Raw genomic sequence first — 27,357 nt, 5'->3', positions numbered from 1 at the left:
TGTGCATACGTGTAATTACAACACCAAACTCTTTCAAATCCATAAGATGTGCAACAAAAAGCTGAAGAAGTGTGATGGGGAGAAAGGGACAAGTAGAATCCTCCTACATGAGCACTAATAAATTCTGCCAAATCAAATATTTGCAAATTTTTATTCAGGCTCATGGGGTCACAACAGAGTAACAGAACAAAGGCAATTCACACAAGCTGCCATTCCAGAAACTGGTGTACATAATACAGATGGCAGAGAATCATAATCCACATAAATTACAGCTCTGTTCTGCTCTTCTCCCTGCAGCAGCTGGCACTGGGAATACAGTCTCAAAGGCTAACTGTGCTCTGTCAGTATTCCAGAAGTGTTCAGATTCAGGTATGTTATGTTTGATGCGATAGCTAAAACCTCAACCTCTTTGACAAGGGCCACCGCATTTCTTGCAAGGACTTTGTGCCCAGAAGCATATGGAGTGCAGCACAGACATTACTTAACACATATCCAGTAGAACAGTAACTTTCAGTAAATACTATATATATATTGTGTATACACAGTGAATCTCAGTAAATCCATCTTTTCTAGAATGTAGTAGGCTGAGTACACCCACACTAGCTTCACAGCACATTATTTTGCTTCCTACCCCACATTATTACATAGCTTACAAGCATGTGTAACCATAACTCAGTTCAGGCTTCCCCATGTGCAGAAAGCACAGGTAAATTTATAACATCCTCAGAATCAGCGCAGGGAGGAATATCCAGGAAGAAAATAGGTTATGGAAGATGTAGACCTGCTAGTGGCATTAGGTACTGCAGAACAGTACCTGGCTGGGAAAGAATATGTTTGGTCTATGTTTATAACACAGAAACAATGTTTTGTCTGAAGTGTTGGGCTTTTTTTATGTTCCCACATGTTCCATACTATGACAAATGTAGAGAAATCACAAATGCCTGATAACAGAGACAAAGCCTCTGAGTACATTCAATTTAATGCTTATTACACTATCATAATGGCCTTAAGTTGTGCCAGCGGAGGTTTAGGTTGGATATCAGGAAAAACTTTACAGAAAGAGCTGTTAAGCACTGGAATAGGCTCCCCCGGGAGGTGGATGTGGTGCTCAGGGACATGATTTAGCAGAGGGTTGTTAGAGTTAGGGTAGCATGGTTAGGTTGTGGTTGGACTCTATGATCTTTAAGATCTTTTCCAACCTGAGCAATACTATGACTCTATGATTCTATTGTAAATGGACTACGTCTCCAAGAATTTAGGCTGAAATACCATGGGTATAAAATGGACCCAGTTAAAGGGAATCAGAACTTCAGTTCTGAGTGGTTTCCTGTTCAAATCCATGCACATGTTCATACATGCATTCATCACGACTAAGGTTTCTTTAAACCAAGCTAAAACTTGGTCCCATCATTGTCTTTGCAGTCTATGTATTATTATATCTAAAAATTAATAAATCCTGTAAATAATAACTTCTTAAATAAGAATTTCTGAGACTATGAATATAGATATTTATTAAGCTCCCTAAAAATCCAGGGCATCTGGATTTTTTTTTGTTCCAAAAGAACAGCAAGCTTCCTGGCTTTCTGGTAGCCACGTGTATTCATTCCACAGATATTGAAAGCACTGTATTCAACTGAAAACATGACCAACTCAGAAAGACTGGCGCTCCGTTTCATTAACACTGCACATGGCAAAACTAAGCCAAAGCAGTTTCCTTAACTTCTCTGTCATTAATGAAAGTAATCTGAATTCTGAAGTAATTAAATCATTAATCTTATGCATACTTCCTCGCAGCTGAAGTGTGTGAACTTTTAAAGGAGAAAACAAATTTTGTTCAAAAGGCTATTTTTTTTTTTTTTAAATGAAAAAAATAATTCAGGTTATTCTTTTTACACACAAAAAAAATCTTGCACATCAGCCCAACATTGCTTATTGATACAACACACATTGGTTACTGCTCTATTTTGATAACATCTTCCTAAGGGAGAAGAAACTGTATTTTTAACAGCTAAGTCACGTTTTACATGCATCAAGCACAAAATCTGTGCCTGAGTATCATCTGAATCTCATCTATAACTGCGATTTGGCTGAGAGAACAAAGCATTTCTTTGTGTACTCAATAATGGCTTCGGCAATCTTATTCACACATTCCTTTCTTTTTTTAATCAACAGAAACTGGCAGAATTTAAGATTCACAATTAGGGGAAAAAGCAACGCCAAAGCTGAAATGATCTTGAAATCACCATTTTATCCAGAGCAAATCATAATCTCTCTTCTATTAAGAACCTCTTAATGCAACACTTGTCAAGCTGTTTTGCACCGTGTGTTTCTCTAATGAACTTTGCTCTGTTCACTTTTTGCACCCTATTAAGTGGCAGAGCGTTATACCTCCAGCGCCTCCCCTTTGTACCGCTCAGCTCCCCGGGGATCACGGTACAACTGTCTGGTGCAAAGTTTAAAGGTCAGCACAGGCAATCTGGAAAAAGAGCAATTCAAAATTAAAAGCAATCTGCGTACGTTCTGATTGTGCTTCTGAATGGTGTTTTTCCTTATGCACACTGTGAACAAATTAGGGCTGTAAAATAAAATCAAAGTTCACAAATTCACAGTTCCTGATACCGTACTTTGTAATGCCATCTAAAGCCAAGTTTGTCCATTTACTATCTGAATTCTACATTATGTTTAATATAATTAGTTGCATCTTTAAAAACACTGCATGCCTGAGGGGTGAGGAATGCACTAAACGGCTGTTTTAATAAGTCACGCTGCTATATGAAGATACCCTTTCATTTGTGAGGTTTTTTTTTGGCACTAGAGTTCAATGAGAACATTTAAAACACTTTGTGTGTTATTTAAAGTCACTTCTGCTAAGAAACACAAGAACATCCACCATGCAATCGAACTTCGTTCTCAGGTTCATCCATGTAACCCAAGACAGAATTTACCCATTCCTTGAAAACTCACTGTAAACAGTATTTGTTGACACAATAAGGTCTATCAGTATACAAGTCTTGCTAAGTCACAACATGTACTGTCGGTACACTACATCTTTTAAGCATACTAATGTTTGTTTAGAAGAGCACAATTTGGTTAATAAAACATTCAAGACTGATACGCACTGAGGCTGAAACCAATGCTTTCCATTTTATTTTCAGGTTTGAAGTAGAGAATACAAGCTTGTGTACGCTGTCAGCTGTTCACACACCATATTAACAAATGTGTCCAAATCGTAAAGCTTTAAATGTATTTGTACATTCATTTTATTACTAGACTGTTTTATCCATGTTGGCACAGGTAATCCATGCAAGGTACAGTTACTCACACCTCATAAACCATGCTGCACAGAAAAATATGTATCTAAAAGCAAGGGCACTTGTGGCATCAAGTCAACATGTAAATATATTATAAAACCTAGACTCCTATGATCACTGCAGACAAGAAATCACTCAGTTTCAAATTCTGATGTTTGTAAATACTAAACAAATTCATACCTGCTACCTGGAGACAAGTACTACAAACAAACATTAGCATGCCCAGCATTAGACACTGATGGGTGCGTTCGGTGCTGTGGATGTTCACATTATTAAACATAAATATGTCTTTAAGAAAATCTTTCACCCAAAGCTCTGACCACTGAAGGACCAAAGTAAAATGTTTCTCCTTGTTTAAAATGGCAATGTGTGAATCCAGTACATTACAGATTAACTTAGCATAAATAAGTCAGATCAGTGGTTTTCTATTCAGATAATAAAAGCAAAGCCTTCTTTGGTAATCTTTAATCTCTTAAGCAAAAAGAGCAGAAAAAGAGAAAAAGCATTAAGGTCATTTTGGGAGGCTTTGACTGAAAAGATGCTGAACACCTTATTAGATAAAATACCGGTATTCTCATTTGGTCATTCAGAGGTACAGGATCTTCCTTTTATTATGTAAAGTCCCATGTTAATTAATACAAATATTTAGAGGAACTTAGGATTTATCCCAGGCATCTGTTTCAAGACATAAAACATAAACAAGTGCACATCATTCATCCTGCAAACACTATTTTTGTATATCATTTATGTTTGGTGATAGTTGAAGGGCCCTGTTCTGAATTATATAACTATGAATCTTTTCCTCCACGTCAGAAAGGCGACGTGGCAGGAGAGCATCAGCAGTTACATGGGATTCTATCCCTGTGAAAGTCAAAATTATACATTACTACTCACAAATTTCTGGTTCAGATATGTGCAAAAATTATGTAAGGGCAGATAAGTGGATTCTCTATTTTTGGACCATATTATGAAGCAGCACAAGTCAAAACAGGAAATTTATTACATGTTAATCCTCAGGGTATCTCTGTTCTTCACTCAGAGATATCACTGTACCTCATAAACTGATATGTAAACAAGTTTTAATCTCACTTGCTCAGACACCAGCTGGAGTCAGGGCACGTGTTACAGTGCAGGTTACCTGTCCAAGGAAATTTTCAGGACCCCATCAAGTTAGCACAGCTCCCACTGAAATCTCTACTGCTGCGTTATCACAGTCACCACTGCACAAGCTAGCTCAGCTACACCCGACATACACTGCATTCACCCTTCTGCAGTGCTGACTTGTGCTAGATAGGATCCTGGATCTTCCTTGCTCACTCCATCTTTATACATTCATACTGTATCTTGGGACTATCGTGAGCTCTTTGTACCCCAACTTCTTGCACCAAGCCCTTTCCTCAACCATAGCAAGTCATGCTGGCTATTCCCCCTTCCCCCCTCTGCCCCAACCCAAGTATCTAATATATCAACTTAGTGCAACTGGCCTTACCTAGCTCTTCCCCTTCCTCCAGCCCTGGCTTCCTCTGCCTCCTCAGTGCTTCACCCTTCTACACAATACCAGAGGCCCTCAAGCCCCACACATCCTGTCTGCTGCAGGCGCTCTGCCCTTTTTGATCCAAACCTCCTCCTGCCCACACTGAGACCCCTGATGGAAGTCCTCCTGCATCCTATACTTGTCCACCTGAGTTCCTGATGGGAAGTCCCAACTGCAAAGACTGGGGGTCCCTTGTGAATACAGAGAAGAAAGAAGCAGCCCCAGCTCTGTACGCACTGCACACCCCTGCTTAAGCTGCAGCCGTTCCTCTCTGACCATTTCCTAAAATGCTGTATCCTTCACAGTACCAGCAAAGAGGGAGCTTATAGGGACAGAGAAGGTGGAGAGGGAGAGAGAGACACACATACACACATGGATTAGCTCATGACATTCTCCTGAGGTGTCAATATGCTCTGACTTTGTGTCGTGCCAAGGAACCAGACTCCCCATTTCAAGAGTTTGATGTTGACAGTAAGAGACCAGTCCCAGGCAGTGGGTAACATGGAAGTCTGCCCAAGGAGCACCTTCAATGCATTCCCAAATTAAAAGGAAATATAGAATTGTCTCACTGCTATAAAAAGGTATTTAATGAAGTCAAACATGGGTAAAAATGTATTTAACTTCCATGATTATAATTTATTCCTCTGGAGAATATTATGAGCCAAATACCTGGGTTGTGTAATTAATGGAACCAGATTTACTTCAGCCCAGCACTGACTGAAAACAGAAAATTTGTTTCCTATAGGAAAAAAAAAGAAAAAAAAAAAAGAAAAGAAAAGAAAAGAAAAAGGCTTTGCATATAATGTAGTAGCATTACAGAATAACTAATGCATTCAAAATCTGACCCTGTAAGCACTCAGATCAGATACCTGCTGAATAAACACAGGTCATACATGTCAGAACTGCCACAGGCAGTTAGGTTGTTATTTTCTTCCAAGATTGAGGACTGCCTGCAGCTAATTTAATTCACATATTATAACCCCCCGTTTCTTTTCTTTCCTCCTCCTCCTCCTACTTCTCCCCACAGCTTTGGATAACATTTCATCACTAAAGAGACACACCTACTTTCTTAGAACTGGCATTACCAACAGGAGGGAAAAGACAGACAACGCCAAGTCATTCCTGGTTACTCAAAACACAAAGTACAGCAGTGTGCAGATAGCACCAGAATGTGGCTCACAGAACTCATTCTCACCCTCAGCAATACTAATTAAATACTCTCAGTACTGCAAGCCGTTGATACACAACCATAATTTCCACTGAAGCAAATTAATAGAACTTGAATAGTGATTCAACTTTCCACTTTAACTCCATTTTCTATTCAACACAACTGCTGCCTCCAATACAAATAGGTATTTAAAATTAGGAATTCAACATTGTTGCTAGAACTACGAGTATTGCTTTCAAGAAACCAACCCAACCAAACACAAAGAACAGTTCTATAAACGTTTGAGCAACTTTGAAGTTTTTGATGAAATATTTTAAAATAGGACTATGATTAAATGCCAGGGCCTACTGTCTTACAATGGCAAGTGCTACAGTTTAGAATGTGTTATATTTAAACTAAGGAAAATAATAACAAGCATCTGTCTGTGGGGTTTTGCTGCCCAATGAATTTTTATCAGTATTCATTTACGCTGATAAAACACTGATGGATTATGTTCTACAGGAGTAATAAAGGTGCCTTTTTTCTGTGTACGTGGGATAGATTTGGCTACTTCTGCAAGGTATCTCCCACTCTCAATCTGTACTACGTAGAAATGCGTCTTCATCGTTAATCAGTGTTAAATAGCCAGAAATGGGTTCCTACCTCCCACTTATATCAATGGACATTACAAACCAAAGTAACATTCAATATTTGTTTTTCCACAAGAGGAAAGGCAAACTGGTTTTGAATTAATGACCGCAGTTCCTTTCCAGCCAGCCTGATTCCATTCTATTTAAGAGCAGGCCAGACAAAGACAGTTAGTCTTTTCCATTAAGATTTGAAAGTGAGGTATCTACTGCTCATGTATAAGCCAAATTCACTAGCGAAGTCGACCCAACATGCTTTCCTCTAACTTACTGGGTGTGGAAGGAGTTAATTCCATTTCCAGTCCATTCTCAAACTAAGCTACTCATTGTCTCCTAAACTTCCCAGCTACACATGGATTCAAGGCAAACAACTTCTTTGGAAAGAATCTAAAATATTTGATGCTATGAGGTAGCACCACAACATAAAGGAATAGCACACACTTTTCACAGAGGAAACCCTAACCTATTTATTTCCCTTTGAAAGCTGTGCCCTTTGGTTCTACTGATTATTGTTCGTATAGCACTTACTCATTCTTTTTATGAAAGAAAATGAGCTATTATAGGAGAGCGAGTTATTACAATTACAATAACAGGACTTTTCCTGTTATTCTTAAACACTAGTGTGTGGTCTAAGCAGTAAAACTGCAGCGGGCAGTTTAAATGTTATTTATACATTACATTTTCAATCACAGGTTTTAATCAATATTTCTCCAAACTGCTTCACTAATAATCTGTTTTTAAATGGAGTTTTTAATTTGGTTTTGATTATTCTTTTTGTGTGAACCACGCAAAAGCATGTTCTGCTTATAAGAAACGAGGTTAAAACGAAACTTTAGAAATATCAACTTTATAGCTTTTACCAAGACAAATGCTAGCCATGGTTATCAACTTTATAATCGCTTATTTAGTCATCAGGTTTCCCCAGCATTACTGACTTCCAGCTCATTTTTTAAACATTGATGGCATGGGCGTGCTTCTTGCACAATGGCTTATCCTTCTTGGAGTAGAACGGTTGGCCTTCCAAATTCACGTGGCATACCTAGAATTAGAGAGGGGAAAAGAGACAGAAAGAGTTAGTTTAGGTCTTGGCTTGGTTAGTTGCACACTCAAACACACCCACAGCCAGCCCAGACTTCAAGGCCTAGATTCCAATCCTTGCAATGCATGATCAGCATGGTCCTAAGGGTACCTCCTGCTGTGGCAACACCAGGCATTCATTCCCGTCACTACTTGGGTGGATTTTGTGATCAAGGAATAACTCAATCAGACCGCTGGTATTGCTGAAATTGTGGATTATTTTTCAATGAATAAAGCTCACTCTCTGGCTTTGTAAGTGCCAGTGCTGACATAGTTAAATGTGTGAAAATGCATAGATGAGGGCAGGGCAGCCTAGATGTAGGTCAGTGTTATCTGCCCTGGAATTGTGCTGATATCCACACTGGGCAGCACAACAACCTGTTGTTGTGAGATCAGAGTTAGCTAAACCACTTAAGGAATTCAGTGCATTAGAATCTAATAAATGTTGTCCTTGTTTACGGCAGGCTTAAGAAGAACCATGTGAATGAATATGACGATAAGAACATCAGAAAAAAACTGAATATTTAAGTTCAACAAATCTTAGAAATTGTCACTTCTGGTGTGGCCAACATACTATTTCTTAGCTAATTAGAGGCTCTTTCATTACCATATGAATAATATGCTATGGAGCAGCACAGCTGTATTGGAACCACATGAAAAGTACTGCTTATCATACAGATCTAACTACTGTGTGTGCAGTGGAGGAACATGGCCACTCTACAACTGATGAGCATGACCAACCTCTACATGAATTACTATTCATTCTCACTAAACAGATTCCTTTTTGCAAGTTTCAATAAGAATTCTGAATGGAAATGCAAACTGCACTTTGCATTTGTAAGTAAGATTATGCATACAGTATTCAATGGCATTAATTTATTTTAAATCCTGATTTCTCTGGTAAATATTAGAATAATAGCAAATAGTGCTATATACAACTATATATATGTTATATATACATACACACATGCAGACTCTCCAAAACTGTATGATTTATTAAAAAGCATTCACTTGTGATGGTCAGATTTATTAATTCTAATAAAAGTTTACAGAGGAGAAATGACTTTAATCCCTCTTCATCTGTAAGAAAGAAATGAAATTCAATCCCTCTGCATCCTCAGGCATATGTTAGTTATTTCTGCTTCCAGGTCTTCTCCTGTCACTTAACGATTTGTGATGAAAGCATAAAGAAATGAGATAGGATTTGGTATAGAACCTACAGCACAGATGAAGCAGGTGTCATGCCAAGTATGTCCAAGGGCTTCAATGAATTTGTCTCCAGCTTCAACAGGGAAATCACAGCCATGGCATTTTGTGCTGAACAAAGCAATATAATCTAAAAGAATAAAAAGCAAACTTAGAACAAGCTCTTATAACATAATCACCCAAAAGAAATGGAACATTTCCAGAGGTCAACTTTTTTGGATTGTTTTTGCTCAGATTTTCCTACTAGATTTATTAAAACCCTCCCATAACAAAAACTTAGAGCTGCATTTTCTTTCTCCCCCCATTATTTAAATACAAATTCAGTGCAACACCCTATGGCTGTACAGTACAAGTTGTCATCGCAAACCCAGAACACACACTAAAACATTCATCACATCCGAAGTTATGTTTAGAAATATAAAGCATAATACATCTCTATTTTGAATATCAAGTCCAACTTGCAAATAACTTGAAAGAGACAAGCAGAATCTCAAAAGATATATGTAATTAATGAAAGTGATTAGAGGCTGTGGCAAAAACTGCAGTTTTAAAGGGCATCAAGTCAGTCATGCTGTAGGATTCTCTTTCTTTGCTAAGAGTTACTGTGATGTGAAAATCATAAGGGAAGCATCTCCAGAGAAAACTGCGCCAGAAGCACATTCACAGCACAAGGATGGGCTTACAGAACTTTTGCCTGCCTCCTGACCTTGTCAGGCCACTCCATTTACCTCTTCTGTATTTTTTGGAAATCCAGACTTTTCCCTTTCTTAGATGGCAAGAAGTAGCACTCAGAAAACAAACTCTGCACTACCGTGTGCTGCACATCTGTGCAGAGAGATCTTTATGTATACTGTTCAGTTTTAGGTTGGGACAGAAGCATCAAAACTGAGCAGAGAGATCCACACATACTGTATAGAAGCACTGCCTGAAGAAGAGCTGCTCACCCCAGTAAAAGATAGATTCGTGCTGAGCAGAAGATAAAAGGGAAGCTATGGGGACAGGAGCAAATGTGAAGGGAGAGAAATTAGAGCTAACTGTTATGATAGGTTAGGGAGATAAATCAAGTCAGGCACTCTGGGACATAGGGCCCAAAAGACCAGCACTCTGCCAACCTATCATTAAGTGGAAAAAATACCAAGAAGGAAACATTTTTAGATGCAGACAGTGAAGACAAAATACACTCTTGGTTGGGTAGCTGGTTTTATTTTGTCTAGCAATTGCTTTATTTGTATGTTGCTTCCGTATAACATAAAGCACATGAATACTAACCGTCCACCTTGCCATACCTTTCTCACAGTAAGGTTCTCCATCTTCCATATGGAAGAGGCTATTCCCAAATGGCTTCTTACAAGCAGCACAAACAAAGCAACTTGTGTGCCAAGTCTGTCTTAGGGCATGCATCACTTCCTGTAAAGTAAAGAAACAAAAATCTTGAGCAGAATAGCAAGCACTGCAGCTACCTACTGGAGAAAAAATGCAAGGCAGAGATGCTCAAAACTTTTCACAGGCTAAGTGTTCACAGGACAAAACCTTTCTTTGTCAGGCTATCTTAACCCTTAGCAGTTCTTCAGCTGTGTGTATAGCCTCGCAAAAGCTTATCCTGTACCAAGAAATGGATGGCGCAGGAAACAGGAATAAATGATTGGAATTAATGCAGGGGTTTAACAACCTTCTGGCATAAACATCAGCTTACAGCATTGTTAATACTGCTAATAACTCTTTAATGTATCTTATTTTAGCCAAATTTCTGTGTTCACTTGAACTAATACAATAATGACTAATGGAGAGTCACCATTCAGACTCTGACAACTCTCCTTTTTAGTCTTTTCTGTGTAATACATATCTTGAGCAGAATATTCAGATTTTATCACATTCTTTCTTCCATCCAGTATGGAGAAATCTCTATTCATTCTTATCTTGTCATTCATAAGTTCCGCAAGCCTAAAAGCTGCTGTGCTGTCCTCTAATGTCTAATTAAGTACCTACTAATTTATCAGTCTTGTGTCAATTCAGTATTTGACTGTGCACCTCTGTCAAACTTTCAAAGGGACGGATGCTTAACTGGAGTAATTTAGCTTGGTTAACTTCAGGGAAGCAGTGACTTACAGCAGCTAAGAATCTAGGTTCTATCTTACACTGTTTCTGGTTAAATACATAGATTCTGATTCTTTGAAAGTTTTATTTCCATCAACTGAGATAAAAAGAGACTGAAATCCATTTCCACACCCTTAATCAAAATTGTCTAATTTATGCTTTCTGTATAGAAAATCACCATTGAGATTCATTAACTTCTGTTACTGTTTGCAAAACAGTTATCACCGATAAATAGGCTTGGATCCATTTATGAACCTCACTGAGCTAAGAAGCAAAGAACAGATAGAGAAATCTTATTAATATAAATAGAGGCAGCTGGCATCTTTGCTATTTTCCCAATGAAAATCCCTAATGATGGACTGATCTGTGCCAACGTTAATTAGGTAAGTCAGTACTCTGCTGTGAAATTACTCCTACTGCTGCAGAGCCAGAGCTCCACCATAAATGACTGATGCTGCCACCCCTAATGGGCAATAGCAGAGAAAAGCATCTTCTCAGTCAATGCCAACATTTAGACAGATGTCAAAAGATGACAGCTAAGCAGTCAAAAGGGATGTAGTACTTCTTTCTTCCTCAGTAAGAGAAACATAAGACATGTGCATTGTAATTGCATGCATAAACAGACTGTTAAAAGTATCTTACTGGATTGGGTATTGGATTACTTATTCTTTCTAGTTGGATAAAGCACAGGAATAGCCAAGATTTTGGTTGCGCAGTGATTATTATAAAAATAGTGTGTTCCTCATTCTAAAATTATCAGGCTAAGAAAGTATTATTGAAAAAGGAGGAAATAAATAACTTCAATTGCTTACAGTTTAAGTTATTTCTAATTTCAGTGGACCACATGTAGCTGAAGTAATGGTTCTCTTTCTTACCCCCATGATCTTAGTGTGGCATCTTGAGCAGGTTGGTGCAAAGAACTGCTCATAACAGCGCTCACAGTAGACACTATTCTGCTCTTCCACAAAGCACATGTCAGCCAAGGATGTCTTGCAGTAAGCACAGTTGAATTCTTCTGGGTGCCAGGAGCGACCCATGGCTACTAGGAAAGGACCCCTGTGAACAAAGATATGTTTTACTGCAAAGATACCGAGCGACCCCGACTACAAGCCCATTTTGCTTGGTGCTGCTTCCATGTATAATAAGCATTCTATTCAGATTATGAAGGTGCATATTAAAATAAGATCCAGAAACCTGAGCAGAAAGTGTCTTTTTAACCATTATTACTAAAACACTTTGCCAACAGTTTCAAGTATTTCATTGTTTAGACACATCTATTGTATTTCCAAATAGCTGTCAGGAAAACGATCTGTGGTTTTTATATCTGCATGGCTGGAAGTGATCTTTGTGACCAGCCGCAAGGACAATAGGAAAAAGACCAGGGTTTGTAAATCAGAAGATAAATCCACTATTTGTAATCACAAAAAAGCAGGCAAATTTCCAAACCTACCCACATACACCTAATTTCCTGTCTTATTTTCTTTTGAGAAACTGCTGCATGTTCTAGAAACATTAGAATATCAGATGACAAGCTGCTGCTTGATTACATGGCAGACACAAATTGGTTTTGGTGATTTAAGCTTGATTGTAATGAGGTGCAGCAATCAGAATTTAATTCTTTTATTACTGGAATCTTTCTGTTTCTGAATATATGAAGGGTGACAAGCAGTAGTTCCACATCCCCAAACTAACTCCTTTCAGTGGATGAGACTGTCATTAAATGTGGATTACTTCAAGTTAGTTAGCAGTCCAGAGAGTTACACTGGGCACCGATCCAGCAGAATGAACTGGGAGAGGAGGGAGAGGCGTGCTATGAATCACTGATAATAGAGTGTGGGCATTATCTTTCCAGACACAGAAGCAACAATTACTCCTGGCTGCTGTTCCAAAATGATGTCTTGTTCCTTTTCTACTGTCCCTCTACCAACTCTCCCAAAGCGGTGGTGTATGTACCTCTTCGAAGGGGTACTTAGGGACCAGAAACTTGTTTATAAAAACAATGATTTGCCACAGCACCCATGAAACAAACCAACAGCACGTATAACTTTATAGTGATAAAAAAAAGTGAACCACACCATAGCAGAATGAGCTCTGGAAATGTTAAATTAATGAAGCAGATAAACTACTCAGCAGGGTTGTCTGTTAACTGAGGCTTAGGCTCTGGTACTGTATGTTAATGTTTAAAAACCAGTCTCCCTGTGATCCTGTCTTTTCTGCTTCATCCCTCTTTAAAACCTTACCGAATTATGCTGTTACAGTGCCCACAGAGAGGAGTTCGGTTGCTGGCTGGAAAACGCTCGGCCCTCTGAATTGTTCCTCGGGCTATTGCAGGAGCCAGGGGAGAAGCTGAAACTGGAGACGGGTAAGCAGAAGTAGAGGCAGGAGGTGGGACCGGAGCACCCCTGGGAAGGATGTTCTTTGTGACAGTGGTGGTGGTTTTTCCAGGTGCAAACTTCTGAGAAAATGATTCGTCTGTTACCCAGGGAGGACGGCTTGCTGGCTCAGTGTTGGCAGGGGTGTAGGAATGAACTGGTGCAGGTGCTGTTTGAAGGATGCCAAAAGAAACCAAGAAGTATATATATATATATATTTTTAAGTCTTTTCTTCCAATGGCAAAACAATAACCAAAGCTTCAGAGGACAATTTATTACGGCCTGTTCCATTATCATTCACTAATTCTGGACTGAAGCCAAGGATTTCAGCACAATCGTTGGCTTTGAATCCATGTGCATTACATAAAGCATTGCCTGCTGGCTTGCTAAGACTTTACGGAGACCATTCTCAAAGATATCTCTTCATTTTCCAGTAGAAATGGATACGACAGTCCTGTGATCATTTGGAATGTTGCCATGAAATCTGTTTTAAGATGGCTTATAAATAGAAAGGCCAGATTGGGTCACAAAGTTTTACACCGAATTCCATGCAATTTCAATACAAAGTTATGCTCAGATTTTGATTTCATTACCCTCGTTCAAATGAAGTGTTTTCCGCAGATGTCAGCACTGCTTACCACTTGTAGAAAGTTAGACTCCCAGGTTTCTGACATAAAATAGACTCACACAGGGAACACAGAGATAGAGAGCACTGTGAGCAAGGCTGAAGGAGCCAATTCAGCTCACATGATGAGCAGAACAAAGCCAGCAGCACGCAGAGGAAGGCCAGACTTGCGGTTGTGACTGATCTTAAGTTCTGCTCTTGGCTCTGCCACAGACTTCCTGTATAAACTTTGAGCGAGTTGTAGTATCTTTGTGCCTCAGTTCCCATCTATAAAGTAGAAACATTATACTTCCTTTCTCCCACCTTTTCAATAGCACATAAAACTGTGCACAGACAGTGTCTATTTGGATGTATCAGGCTTTAATCTTGGGTGGAGCTTTATCACATAGAAATAAGCTGAAGCTAGAGCCTGTTCGTACTGAGATGTTTTCCTACTGCTTTGCTCTTTCCAAAACACCAGATCTGGCACTGTGCAGGACTGCAGTCATTGCCTAAGAAACAACCTCGCTTTGCCAAGTACAGGAGTACTAAAAGCAGTTTTTCCTACGCAAAGAAAACAAGCGAAGGATTGTCAGCGTGTGTGAAAAGGAGTAGAAGCTTGGAGAGTTGAAATGTTCTGCCCAAACCAGAGAGCACAGATTTGGAACAGAAACTAAGTCTCCCACACTCAAAGCAAACACTCTGCAAAGCAGATCACGGTGCCAAAAAAGTGAGGAGCAAACATATGATCTGTGGTTTCAAGGGGCTTTCAGGTAGGAAGGTATTGCAAGCAAGGAGAGGTTTCAGAATATAACACAAATATATCTGGATAATAAAGAGGTGATAAGATGATATTTTACTTAACGCTCCACTCCTCCCTTTGCTCACACTGCCACACAGAATAACATAAGTGGATTGGTTAAATATGTGGGTGCTTAAAGTGCATATATATCAATCTACTGCGGTCAGTCAGCTTAGTGATCTCTGATTCTATTCTTATTGGGTTCAGAGTTGCTAACACATCTTCCTGATAAAACATTTCTATTCTTCGGCATCAGGTTTTCTCCTTCATACAACTGCATATCCCACCTTAGCTTGAGGCATCTGCTTTTTTTTATATACATATATATATATATATATATTTTTTTTTTTCTCTTGGGAATGGTAAACAGTGTTTAAAGATTTCAGAGCAGAGTTTGTATCCAATGCCTTTAAGCCCCGGGGCTGTTGCTATTTATGTATTATGGTATTAAGCTAGGCAAAATTAGAAGGCAATATTTCATCTCTAATTGGTGAGTTCAAAAGGCTCCCACCTAGGAGACTCTGTAATTAAATAAGGTGACTTCTAGCTCACTCAGTTCTGTGAAAGGATTCTCCCTCCCCCACGGCCAGTTCTTGTTCATGCAAAGTAAGGCAACGCATACCACAAAGGGCCTAACAAAATGGTCAGATATTCAAACCCAGGGATCCAAAAGCAAACAATGAATGCAGTTAACGTTTTTAGGACTATTATTTTTTCTGTTAAATAATTGCCTTTAGTAAATTACAAGCTCTTAATTTTCCGCTTCCCCCCCTGCACCCCCATCCCTTAATCTCATAATGTCATTATTTTGTTTTATTTTTCCTGTTTATTCTGATCAATGCAGACAGCATATGATTTATCTGGGTTCAGAGTAGCCTAGACTCCTTTGAAGGCTTAACTCTTGGGATGCACCTTTCTTATTCTCTATAACTTCTATTTCTTTTTTATTCTCCCTTTCCAGCAACTAAATCCTTCATTCTCAATTGCTGAAAGAAGATACCAGGGGAATTACTGCAAAATGACAACTTATCAGGTGTTCACAACTGCACAACTCTGATTTCTCCATAGTTAAATAACATTTCAACCATTATCATTTAATTTTAAAAGCTGGGTTTATTACCGTGTGAACAGGTTGGAATTACTATAAGGTTTAAAATACCATCATTGCAATGTGTTCGACCTATTTCATTTGCAGGCACTGCAAATCACGTTTACCTCACACGTTTATGTATTTCTAAAGCTTTCAACATTTATACAGCAAATCAAAGGTGCTGTTTGCTGTGCACTGTATCAGTGAACCTTTACCTGTGCAGGAGAGAATACTTGAAATAATTCAGTAACTCAACCTCCATCACCTTGTTTCTCAGCCTTCAGATTCTCTTCTAGTAGGAGAGAAACAATGGGACTACTGTTACGTGAAGAGAATGGTAGGAGAAGAAGAGGTCTTTTAACAACTGTAGGAACAAACCGATTCCGTGCTTCTGAGGAATTTGGAACTCTCCTCAGCCCTTTATTTACTGCCAATGGATATTGTCATTTATTATACACTTGAACAGTATATACAAAGGAGATAATGCAACACGTCCTCTATAAGAAGACACTACTCCTATTCAGAAGAACTTAAAATGAAATAAGAATGTACATAACCTGCTATTCTAGTCTTGAATGTGTTAAGGCATTAGTGAAAAGTTCATTGAGATCTGTGGGAATCTTACCACTAATTTCTAAAGGAACTGATCAAGCCTTTACATTTGAGCCATTTTACATACGTGAGTAGTCCCTGTTTGGACTTACTGATTTAAAAGGAAAGATCTCCTTTCTCGTTTTTAAGTATTGTGTTACTTCATAGTATAAAGCTGGCCTTTGGGTTGCTTGAAATATATGAAAGCGCTATTGTAGTCTGGGAAGTGCAGGAAAGAGAGACGTGAGTGTTTTCTGCCACCTAGTGGACCATGTTTAGAAAATAAGTCAATGTGCCTCTTAAAAGAAGTTCCGTAATGTGTGGGCCAGAAGTGGGCAAAGATCTCCCTATAGGAACAACAGAAACAAAGATTTTTAGCAGCATAAAGTTCCTAGCAGAATTAAGTTCTTCTCTCCCCTTACTTTAAAGCACAGACTTACTGATTTGCTCACATCTGAGCTACATACTCCGCAATGCAGCTTCATTGTGAGATTAGTTTCAGTGTAAACAAGATTTAACTGCTAAGGCCTAAGGTTGCACTTGGAGGAAAAAGATGATTGTTGTGTTCTCATATATCACCCTTTGAGAATAGTTGATCCTTTCAGATGAAGGTTGCATTTTACACTGCAGGGCAGAATTCATATGCATTGGCAGAGTTGGATGAGGAGCTTTTCTAACTAATTCCTCGGTGACAGGATCTATCAGTGATAGGAAATGTTCCTCCCTCCATCTCTTCCCAAGCAGCACATTGGTTTTGCTTAGAGCTGCATCTGTCTTTAAGGCCAGGTTAACATTCCAATTGAAGTGCTACAACACTAAATGGATAATACTTGACAAAGGTACCAAGCAAAATCCAATAACCTACAATAAAATCTGTTAAACCTCATGCACCTGAGTCACTTTGGGGTTTAATTAGAGAGGTGTTATAGAAAGTATCTTATAACTTCTGTATATTCTCAGATTTCTCTCTGTGACTTCCTGAGGAGGGGAAGCACAGGAGGAGGAGCTGGGCTCTTCTCTGGTATCTGATGACAGGACGGGCAGGAACAGCACAATTCTGTGCCACGGGAGGGACAGAGGGAGATCAGGAAAGATTTATTTGTTGTGAGAGTAGAGGAACAGTGGAACAGGCTTCCTACTGAGGTGATTGATGCCCTGTACATGTCATGTTTCAAGAGGCTTTGGGCACCAATAATTAGCTTTAACTCATGCTTATCCCTGAAATGGTCAGGCTGTTGGATCTGATGATCTTTGTAGGTACCTCCCAATGGAAATATTCCATTCTAGACTGAACTCTTGAATAGTACAGAGAGACTTCCTGTTTTTCTCTCTGTGAACTTAAATGCTATTTGCATCTGTAGTATTACATTTGTATAATTTCATATTTTCTCATGTCCTCTCGAATACATTATATCCTTTCATTACCTACAGAAGTAGAATTTCCCACATGCAGGCAGACAAAGCTTAGATTTGAAGTAATTTTGCTGCTTATACAGTGACACAGAACATAATTCTCATACTGCACTTTTTGTATTTGTCATTGTGAGGCAGTGGGGCTCAAAACAAACTAGAGTTTGCACTGCCCCCCAGATGAGCATGGGATTTTGTACACCTCAGTTTATTTTGAATATACTTTCACCTTCCACAGCTTGCTCAAATTTGCATTATGGAACTAAATCCTCTGCTCTCATCTTTCTTTCATTTGCAAGACAGACATAACACTTGAGTGAGAACACAGTGCGTGCTGACTCACCTAACCAAAATGAAATGAAGAGAAAGCAAAAGCTTTATTGATTCTGAGATCCCTAAATAGCTTATTAAAGCTCCGAACAGACTTATTTTTCCATCTTTAAATCTCAAATCCAAAGATAAATCACTCTGTCTGCTTTACTAAGTCTGCTTATCTAAGTAAAATTCTGTTATCAGTTTTAATGCAGTAGATCCAGAAAAGAATGAGTTTAAGATTTTTAGAATTGTGCAGCTTTTCATATGTACTTGACTGTCAAAATAAAAATCAACATCCCTTGCTAAGATTAGAAAACTTAATGTGGAACAGAGCTGCATTTAGACTGCTAACTCATTTAATTTGTTCATTTTGAAGGTTCACATTTTGGTCATCACTGGTTTTAGAAGTGGACTCCATTTGTAACACATTGATACAAAGAGGATTTAAAGAACATCGAGGAGTATATTTTCCACCTTAATGAATAATCAAATATATTCCTTGAGTAATTGGATCTGAGGGAAAAGGAAGAATAGTATTACTAAGTACATTAACAAGTCATTCTTTAATCTAAATATAAGCCTGAATTTGAAAAATTAATTATGTGGTTTTATCTATGTTGAAAATATCCTGCTCCACTTATTTGGTTTCCATCCTAAGGTGGTGTGTTTTCTCAAGCTGTTTTATGAACTTTATAGAAGTGCCCTGAGGTTCTTAAATGAGCATACTGGGCTATTTTGCAAATGCATTTATTTTGACAAGCTAGCCTACGCACCATTTTTACATGCTGCTCCCTTATTTATCTTCTTCCTCCTCCATTTGTTGCACACGTTCACTAATACAAATACAACACAGTCCTTGATCTGAAGCTGAAACAAGATTATCAGTTCAGTTGGTTCTGTGTATATAAATTTCCCGATAACATATAGGTCCTATAGCAAAATGTACATATTATTTACATTTTTCTCTAAGAGAAAGGCCCGTGTGTACCAGTATTTGGGAATCTCCTTACCTGGCTGGTAGACAGAGGGCTTTATGCTAGCAGTAGTGACAACTCTTGGTTTTGAAGCAGCAGGACTTTCACCATAGCTTGCAGAAGCTGGCACTGGTGTATATGACTGGCTTGTGTTTCTAAAAACAAAACGAAGGTATGAGCAATTTTATCAACAGCAAAAGTTACTGAGTACAAAAGGAAGAGATATGGAAGCTTCTGAAGTACCCCAGAAGAACCGTCTGTGAGAGCAAGAGAGAGAACATGGTGAGATTCACAGTTACCATTGCTAACAGAGATTTGGAAGCTCTTTAGAAAGAAAAATAGCCTCATATTTAGATTGAGATCATAATTTATTATTTTTTTTTCCTAATGTTTGGATTCGGTGACTGAAAAATACATGACATGCAATACTATTACATGATTTCTGCATTCCTAGATTAAGAACTTTTGCTCAGGGTTCCAAGCATCAATAAGGAATTTTTTTCTTCCATTTTATAGCTTAGATGGTTATTCTGTGTTTAATTGTAGTAACATGTTGAAGGATATGCCTCTTTTATTTTCCCATTCCTTAGGATGATTCTGTTTGCAGTAACTTTGCTTCACAAACTCCTAAAAGAGCACAACATCCAAAGCAAGCAAGAAGCAATGAGGTAAAGAAGTACAGAAAAGGGAGGTGACAAATACTGAGGTGCCTGCACTAATAAAGATGTTCAGAGTTCAATATCTTTTTCACTCACCTCAGTAACATAGTTTTACTCTTTCATTTTCACTGTCTTAATGAGCCAGATATCTATCACCTTGTGCTGAGATTTTAGGAGTTACTTCTAAGTTGACTTTGTCTATAAGAGACAGTTTGCAAGCATAAGACACTCTGATTTGCAAGATAACGATACATCGTGGCTTGTTCTTTCTCTGACAATGGAAATAGATCTCACCTGAAGAGCAAGTTATAATTTTTACCTATGACAAAACCAGCAAATTCCTTCCAATGGTGGTAGAAAGCACGCAGATGAAACCTTTTGATTTGATTACTAATTTTAAACAAAATAAACTTATCCTGCCAATCCAGCTTTTTGCTCCTCTGACAGTAGTTAGCAAGATCTAACTTGCAGAGCTCTGCTGCCACAGGCTCATTTATTTTGTCTACTTAGCTAGACCTAGAAAGATCGCTATTGCTATAATGACTGTATCTAGTTATTTCTTCACCTAGTCTAGGGGTTAGGGCTGGATTTGGGCCTATTAGGGACCAAGAGGCTCTTAAATTCTTTTATGAACTGTGCCACGATTTCATAACCACCAAAGCACAGAATACCTTTCAGCTTTCCATTCCGAACATCTACTGGTACACCTATGATGCATAAGAAGACACAGTACTTGGCTTCACTGCACAGAGAATCATTGCTTCCAGTGTAGCACAGATAGGAAGAGTTATACTTGAGGGACTTTCAAAACATCTTTAGCTAAATATGCAGTATCTACAGATTTTTAATTGCTTGAAAATCTAATATTCAATGTGAACCAGTCAGAAAACCAGTAAGAAATACTTACCTTTACAGGATCAGCGTTCAATATTTGCTATATGAAGAGAAAGATCTTAAACTGTGCATGTGATACAGACTTAATGTGAAAACGAGTTACACACAAGAAAGCCTACTCCCAGATGTGCAGTTTCACTGACAGCAAGGTTCATTTCAATGTTTCTTCACACACAAAACACAAAGAAATTCTGAGCCAGATTAGTGATACTTCAAACTGCTTTGAAGAGAAATGGTTATTAAAAAATCCAAGTGGTTTTTAAAGTTAAGAGCGTGATAAAACCATGCCACCAGATTCCTTGTATATGTAAGGTAATTAAATCTAAAAGACAAAAAAAAAATAACACTGAAAAGAAGCCTATTCATTGTATCAAGTTAATGACAAAATTAGAAGTCAATTACTGAAATCTATTGCAAATGTATGATGAACATTAAGTACAGTAAGGAAGATAAAGAGGCTTGTCAAAGAGAAATGAAGTGTTACAGTACATCACTAGAGATTTTAGTGAAGTTATAAGACTTATCGGATAGAATTTCTGCTGAAGAAAAGGAAATAGAGTTATCATTAAAGAAAAAAAAACAGGGAAAGAAAGGGATGAAGAAAAGATGTCCTAAGTGCTGAAGATGCTGAAACGTAACAAGAAGCAATGGCGTATCTAAAGCAGTGAAAGAACCCTTAATGGATTTATCTGTAGCAGCCAATGGCATGTGAGAGGCAATGAATTAAACACCGGCTCTGAAAACTATTAGTTTTAAGAAAGTAAGGATTTTTTATGTTAATGCTTCATCGGATGCCTATTAGCAGCAATCAACTGGGTTGTTAAGTGCTTTTAAGGTACAGTAGCTGCACAAAACATTTTTATACCTCTTCGACTGGTAGCTGATGGAGGTGGAAGAATGCCGGTTGAAACTAAAATGAGACAAAAGTTGTATTTGAAAAGAATGTATCAAGAAAATAGGGATATCTTGTCTTACAGCAAACTTCCTTGTGAATAGGAGATATTCTTAAGCTATAAACAGCATGTATATATTTATAATAACATAAGATCAGTATTACATTACATTTTATTTATTATATATATATATATATATATATATATATATATTATATTACATCTTATTAAAGCTGGGAATCACAGTGAAACCCGAATAAGTGTTACAAGTAAATGAGCAGGGTATATTGCTTTGTAATTCACACTAATCCACTTTTGTTTGTTCTTTAGTTGTTGAATTACAGTTCAACCACAGGACTGTTTTCTTTACCATTCGCCATCAATGTGTATTGCCACAAAAATTAGGTAGGAGTTTCCTTTTGTCAGTAACATAAGCTTACACACAAGAAAAACTTGAATTAACCAAGGTTCAAACATCAGCTAAGTTTCCTGGCTAATTATGGATCAAAGAAGGATAACACCACAGAAAGGACAAGCAAAAAATAGTTGAAACAGCAGAATCAATCTATCATGGGCAACTTCTCCATTGCAGTACTGTTCTAATATATTACACACTAAATTAAGCCCTGCGTGAACAGGTAGAGATATATACTTATATATAGATAGATTTATTTTTTTTTTCTTGGGGGAAACAATGTCATTTCAGAAAAAAAATGTTTCATTCCTGTAAATGCAAGAAGTACTGAGTCCTTGCAGAGCACAGGATGTGATAAACAAGAAGGTTCAGAATGAACACAGCTCCTGCCTACATGCAGAGCAGTATGGAGCTATGTGGCAGCAATCACAGCATGCAGGAACAGAGCCCACATTTGCCAGAAATAACAGTAGGACCTTGTCATGCATCTTCTTAGCTTCTGGAGATTTGTTTCCTTTTACCACAGCCACTGCTTGGATTCAGACCCTAGGACCATAGCAGCTACACCTTTCTTGTAGAACCACAATCCTGACTTTCTGATTTGCTTTTATGTCCTAAGGCTTTTCACATTACTGTACTACCGAGAGAGACACTACCTAAGAGAATAATGTAACATATGCTTGCTGGTAACAACTTGAAGCATACGTCAGCATCTTTGACTTAGAATAACTGCCAGCCATGAACAGTGGCTTATATCAGCCTGATGAAAGCATTGCACTCTGACATGGACACTTGGTTTTCATAGGTCCCAAGGCTTGCAGGTTGGAATGTACCTCACGATGTCTCTCATTCCATCTTTTGCTCAAAGCAAGGTGAACCATCAGGTCAGACCTGGTTGATCAGGGTTTTATCCAGAAGGGTCTTGAAAATCTTACAACACAGAGACGGCACAGTCCCCTCTGGACAATCTGCTGCCCTGCCCAACTTGAAAATTGGCTTAAGGATTTTTCCTTAACCAGTCAGGATCTTTCTTCTTACTTCATGTCTCATTTGTGGCATGACCACAAAGAGCTCAGTTCTATCCTGTTAATGATTTCCTCATAGGTAGAAGAAGGCTTTTGTTAGCCTAGAGCTAAACTAAGCAAAGCTTGTTCCTTCAGCTGTTCCTTCTCATCAACATTTTTCTTTACAGAGGAACCTACTAAACTGAGTGTAACATTCCAGTTGCAGAATAACAAATGCACAGTGAAGGGAGTAATCAAATCCCTTAGTCCATGCTCCTCATTCCTAGGCAGCACAGGGCACATTTGCTGCCTACTTGCACTCAACTGAGATGCCCACATCTTTTCAAAGGACAAAAATACAAAATGGCCTGTGCCAATCTAATGCAAATAAGATATTTAAAATGACATGTATATAGTATTTCAGAGTGATCTTTTTATTCTTACTCATTAAAATTATGATTGCCACTGATTAGCCCTTGCTGATAGATAACTAGAAATAAATAACTACAAATGATTTTATAGTTTCAGGGTCTTACATTGTTTCTTTTCTGAGCGAAAGTATTGTGAAATTGAAGTGAAATGGATAAAGTCTCAGTCAACAAATAGCATTATATTTGCTCTAATTCATTAGCTGTTTATATATAAATGAAATGAAGCCCTGAAAGTGATAGATGCAATTCATCTGCATCTTTCTGTTTTATTGCAAATTGATCACTGTTTGCAAATATTTTGTGAAACTACTGCTAATATTAATGAAAGTACAGAAATCAAGTACTAATGCCATAAAACTACAACTTCTTGCAGGTCACTACGTGAGACCTATTGTTAGCTATTTTGTATAATTTTCACTGAAGCTAAGAGAATACCCAAGAAATCTTCTATGTAGATATGTAAAAATATACCTATCATATCAAGATTGCTCCTAAGATATGGACTGATACAACACAAATAGACATCCTCTTGCTGGCCAGAGTAGTATCGTGGCTTCAGACTGATGTCACATTTTGGTCCTTCACTGAGAGAAATACTAAATTTGAGTCTCTTCTGTCACTCAGAAGCAATAGTTGTTTTTTTTTTTCACATCAGTGTTATAAAAAGCCACAGTTATTGTTGCTTAGTGAGTATGGGTCTTGCTTTGACTATTAAGGGCTGCTGTCAGCTATGTTATGAAGAGCGTAACTTTGATAAATTGACTTACATCAACATTCTTATGTTTTAGCGGATACGTATGGGAATTAGAGAAATGAAACTAAACAAAGCCATGCTTACCTACTGAAACTCAGAACTCATCTGATCCTCTGTTCTGTAGCTGTTTCATTTTGGCATTGGTTTCAGTGATGTTAAGCATATAAAAATGCTTTCAAGTCTGTACGTGTGCATAGCACTTAACTGCTGTTTTTTATGTTAATCTTTAAGATCATTGTAACTTTTATTCTATCTCTAAAAGTGTGGTTCTCAAATATGCATGTTCTTGCCTATCTGTGGTCTGTCATTAGCCATAACTAAGAGCATAACAAATGAAGAGCTGTGGTCTTCTGAAACTGTATCAGGTGGTTAAACTATGATCTCATGTTTTCACCAAGAAAAAAAGCCCAAATCTGTCATTTTCACCTGGCCTCACTGGATATATAGTTTCATTTTAAGATGGCAAAACTGGCACAAGCTTACCAACTGAAGCACCTTTGATCAAAGTCAATTTCTTGGTTGCATATTGTAAGTCTAAAACTTAGGTGTTTGTTAACTTGGTTTTAACGTGAACCATTAAACAGGGTGACTATTCTATTAAACACATCATGCTCTTAAATATTTTTTACAAAACCAATCTCTTAAGAAGCCAAAAACCTTAAATGTGAGAGAATGATACAGAATAAAAACAAAGAAACAGAAGAGATTTTTATAGATATACCTAGACTGAGATGAGAGAGCAGATGAAATAGTGGAAGCTGCTATTGACATGTTCTTGGACCCAAGGAAAGGCTTAGGTTGTGAAAGAGAGCTGGGGGCTGCAAGCACTCTGCAGAAGACATAGTAACAGTATGAAAGCATATATACATAAATTTACAAGGACAAAAACAGTGCCATCAGAATCAAGCTTTGTCGGAGTTCAGGTACAAGAGGACTGCTGCATAGTTACCAGGAACAGGTTTTCTGTAGCATACATCTGCAGGCTTACAGAATAGCACAACCAAGCACATTCCCTAGAGAACACAAGTCAAAATGCACACGTTATGTAGAAATCCTTTATAAAAAAATGAAGTCTATCAAAAACTAAGAAAGACATCATCTTGAATTCAGATGTTTCAATCTGAATTTCAGTTAAACATTTTAATATGAAAGCAATATCAGACAAAAGATTAACTTTCTTAAGAAAACAAGTTACTGACAGGATTAGTTGGGTTTTAGTTTTGAGGCATATATATTCACAAATCAATTTTCTTCATGTTACTGTTTCAAATATGGTTTAAGCAATTTTATTCCATATCATTATTTCATGTACAAGTGCCTTTCAGCATAGTTCTGAATTACAGTGTAATACCCTATATTCAAACCTCCTTTGATAGCTGGATGATTGGCTTCCTTGCACTGGAATAAAAACATTGGATTCCTATAGGTCACAATTAGGGAAAACATTACTGAGGTAAAAAACAAAGTAGTTGGCATGCATAAGTAATTCAAGTGAACCAGCAAAACATTTAAGAAGTAATAGAACCAAGAGAACACTTCCAAATCCATGTATGGAATTCTAAGGCATGACGGACTATGTCTTAGATCTTAATTATTTAAAGTACTTGATATTTGGATTTTAAAGCACTCTAAAATACATTCCTTTTAGCAATACTTACGTAGCAAAATATATAAAATAAAAGAACAACAGATAAGCAGATTCTATAATTCTAGATGGACTAAACTAATTCACTCTTACTTTCCCAACAATTTCTATAGTGTGACAGCACATCAGTCCTATTTCTTCACAAACTAAGTCTGATCACTCCTGATAGACGGCTGGAACTCCTACTGCACACTACTAGTGCTATGAATTTGCATTTCTCTGAAACTCACATTAGCTCTTTAGCTGAACTGCATTAGAGGGAAAAGGTAGATAAATCTATTGGAGGTGACTTAAAACTTTACAGAGCACTCAATCATCAAATGTGTGCTTATAGTGTATATCTTATAATCTGCTACTTATAAGTAGTATATACAGCACAGTAAGCTCAATTGCATGAGTAAATGTCTGTCTTTAGAAAACTGCCATTCCATGCCATGCTACAGAAATATTATTAAGAGAAGCCATATTCAACCACTCCTAAGTATCGTGATGAGTTGTTTTAGTTTTACCACATCATTTCCAGTTTTGAACCTAGACTTGCTTTTTTAAAATACAAACTACATTCCAGACTTCACATCATTTTGTGTCATTTTTTGAGCAGTTTTATTTTGCAAATTCTCTGCAATTATGAAAGTTCTTTAAAATAAGAAAAAAAACCCACAAAAATAAATAAAAGCATATAAAATAGGCTACAGATTGTACATACAACATTCTTAAGTTCAGAATGTGTATGCAGCATTTCCAGAGCCGTATAGGGGTATAACTGCAAAAGGACAAAGCAATGAAGCATTACCTTTGGAAGGAGGATGAGAAAGACTCTTGCACTACTGAGGCGGGAGAGGCTGCTGGTGGTGTCATCAGACTGGCTGTATTTTGAGCAGCGGTAGCAGGCTGATGTGCTGAAGCGTGTGGTGCAGGGGCAGAGGCAGGGCTGGTAGACACCGGAGCATGCTCAACAGGGCTACTAATTAGAGTTAAATTAAATAAAACAAAAAGCGTCTTAAAAAGCGGCATTTCTAGATGTAAAGCAAAAAACCTACTATGTTTGCACCTGAAGCTACAAACATAGTAGCGCACTGTGTTACTGAGAGAAAAGCACAATAATGCAAAGGGGAAAAAAAAAGACATTTGTTAGACTTTTCTGTACGAGCAGTTAGGTATGTAACGTAGTCCTGCATGACTGAAATTTATCTCAGGTCTTATACAGCACTCAAGTCCTGCTCCCACTGAAACCAGCAATAGGAAACGCGGCATGTAGTTCTTAGATGTTGTATAGACCCTGCCACAAACTCTTCAAAATAAGATAAATTTCAGCTCAACATTCATTCCTGTAGAAGTTTACATTAAGGAGTAAACCTCTTAATTACATGTAGAAAAGCAGTTTGAGGAATATTATTATAATTTTGTAGCAGCAGGTTTCCTGCAAGTTCTGAAAGCCTAAAGACACAGTCAACACAGCTTTGTGCTAAGTGTAATCATTTTGTGCCA

At 37.9% G+C, this 27,357-nt stretch overlaps 1 protein-coding gene across 2 annotated transcripts; it reads right to left on the bottom strand.

Moving 5' to 3' along the window:
- Nucleotides 1-3,119: 3,119 nt before the first annotated feature.
- On the bottom strand, nucleotides 3,120-26,649 carry LOC107315557 (LIM domain-binding protein 3). Of its 2 annotated transcripts, none has more exons than XM_032445480.1 (8): nucleotides 24,946-26,649; nucleotides 21,593-21,637; nucleotides 19,211-19,329; nucleotides 13,257-13,557; nucleotides 11,892-12,072; nucleotides 10,209-10,329; nucleotides 8,937-9,052; nucleotides 3,120-7,678 (listed from the first exon to the last, which is right to left on the bottom strand). In XM_032445480.1, the coding sequence occupies exons 1-8, from the start codon at nucleotides 25,083-25,085 to the stop codon at nucleotides 7,589-7,591; spliced, it is 1,113 nt and encodes a 370-aa protein (XP_032301371.1). In that variant the 5' UTR covers nucleotides 25,086-26,649; the 3' UTR covers nucleotides 3,120-7,588. The 2 variants fall into 2 exon arrangements, with proteins under 2 accessions (XP_032301371.1, XP_032301372.1); XM_032445481.1 differs by having other exon boundaries at nucleotides 25,174-26,647.
- Between the last annotated feature and the right edge of the window lie 708 nt (nucleotides 26,650-27,357).

Source organism: Coturnix japonica, chromosome 6 (assembly GCF_001577835.2).
Source record: "Coturnix japonica isolate 7356 chromosome 6, Coturnix japonica 2.1, whole genome shotgun sequence".
Lineage (NCBI taxonomy): Eukaryota > Metazoa > Chordata > Aves > Galliformes > Phasianidae > Coturnix > Coturnix japonica.
This window is presented reverse-complemented; position numbering and strand designations above follow the sequence as displayed.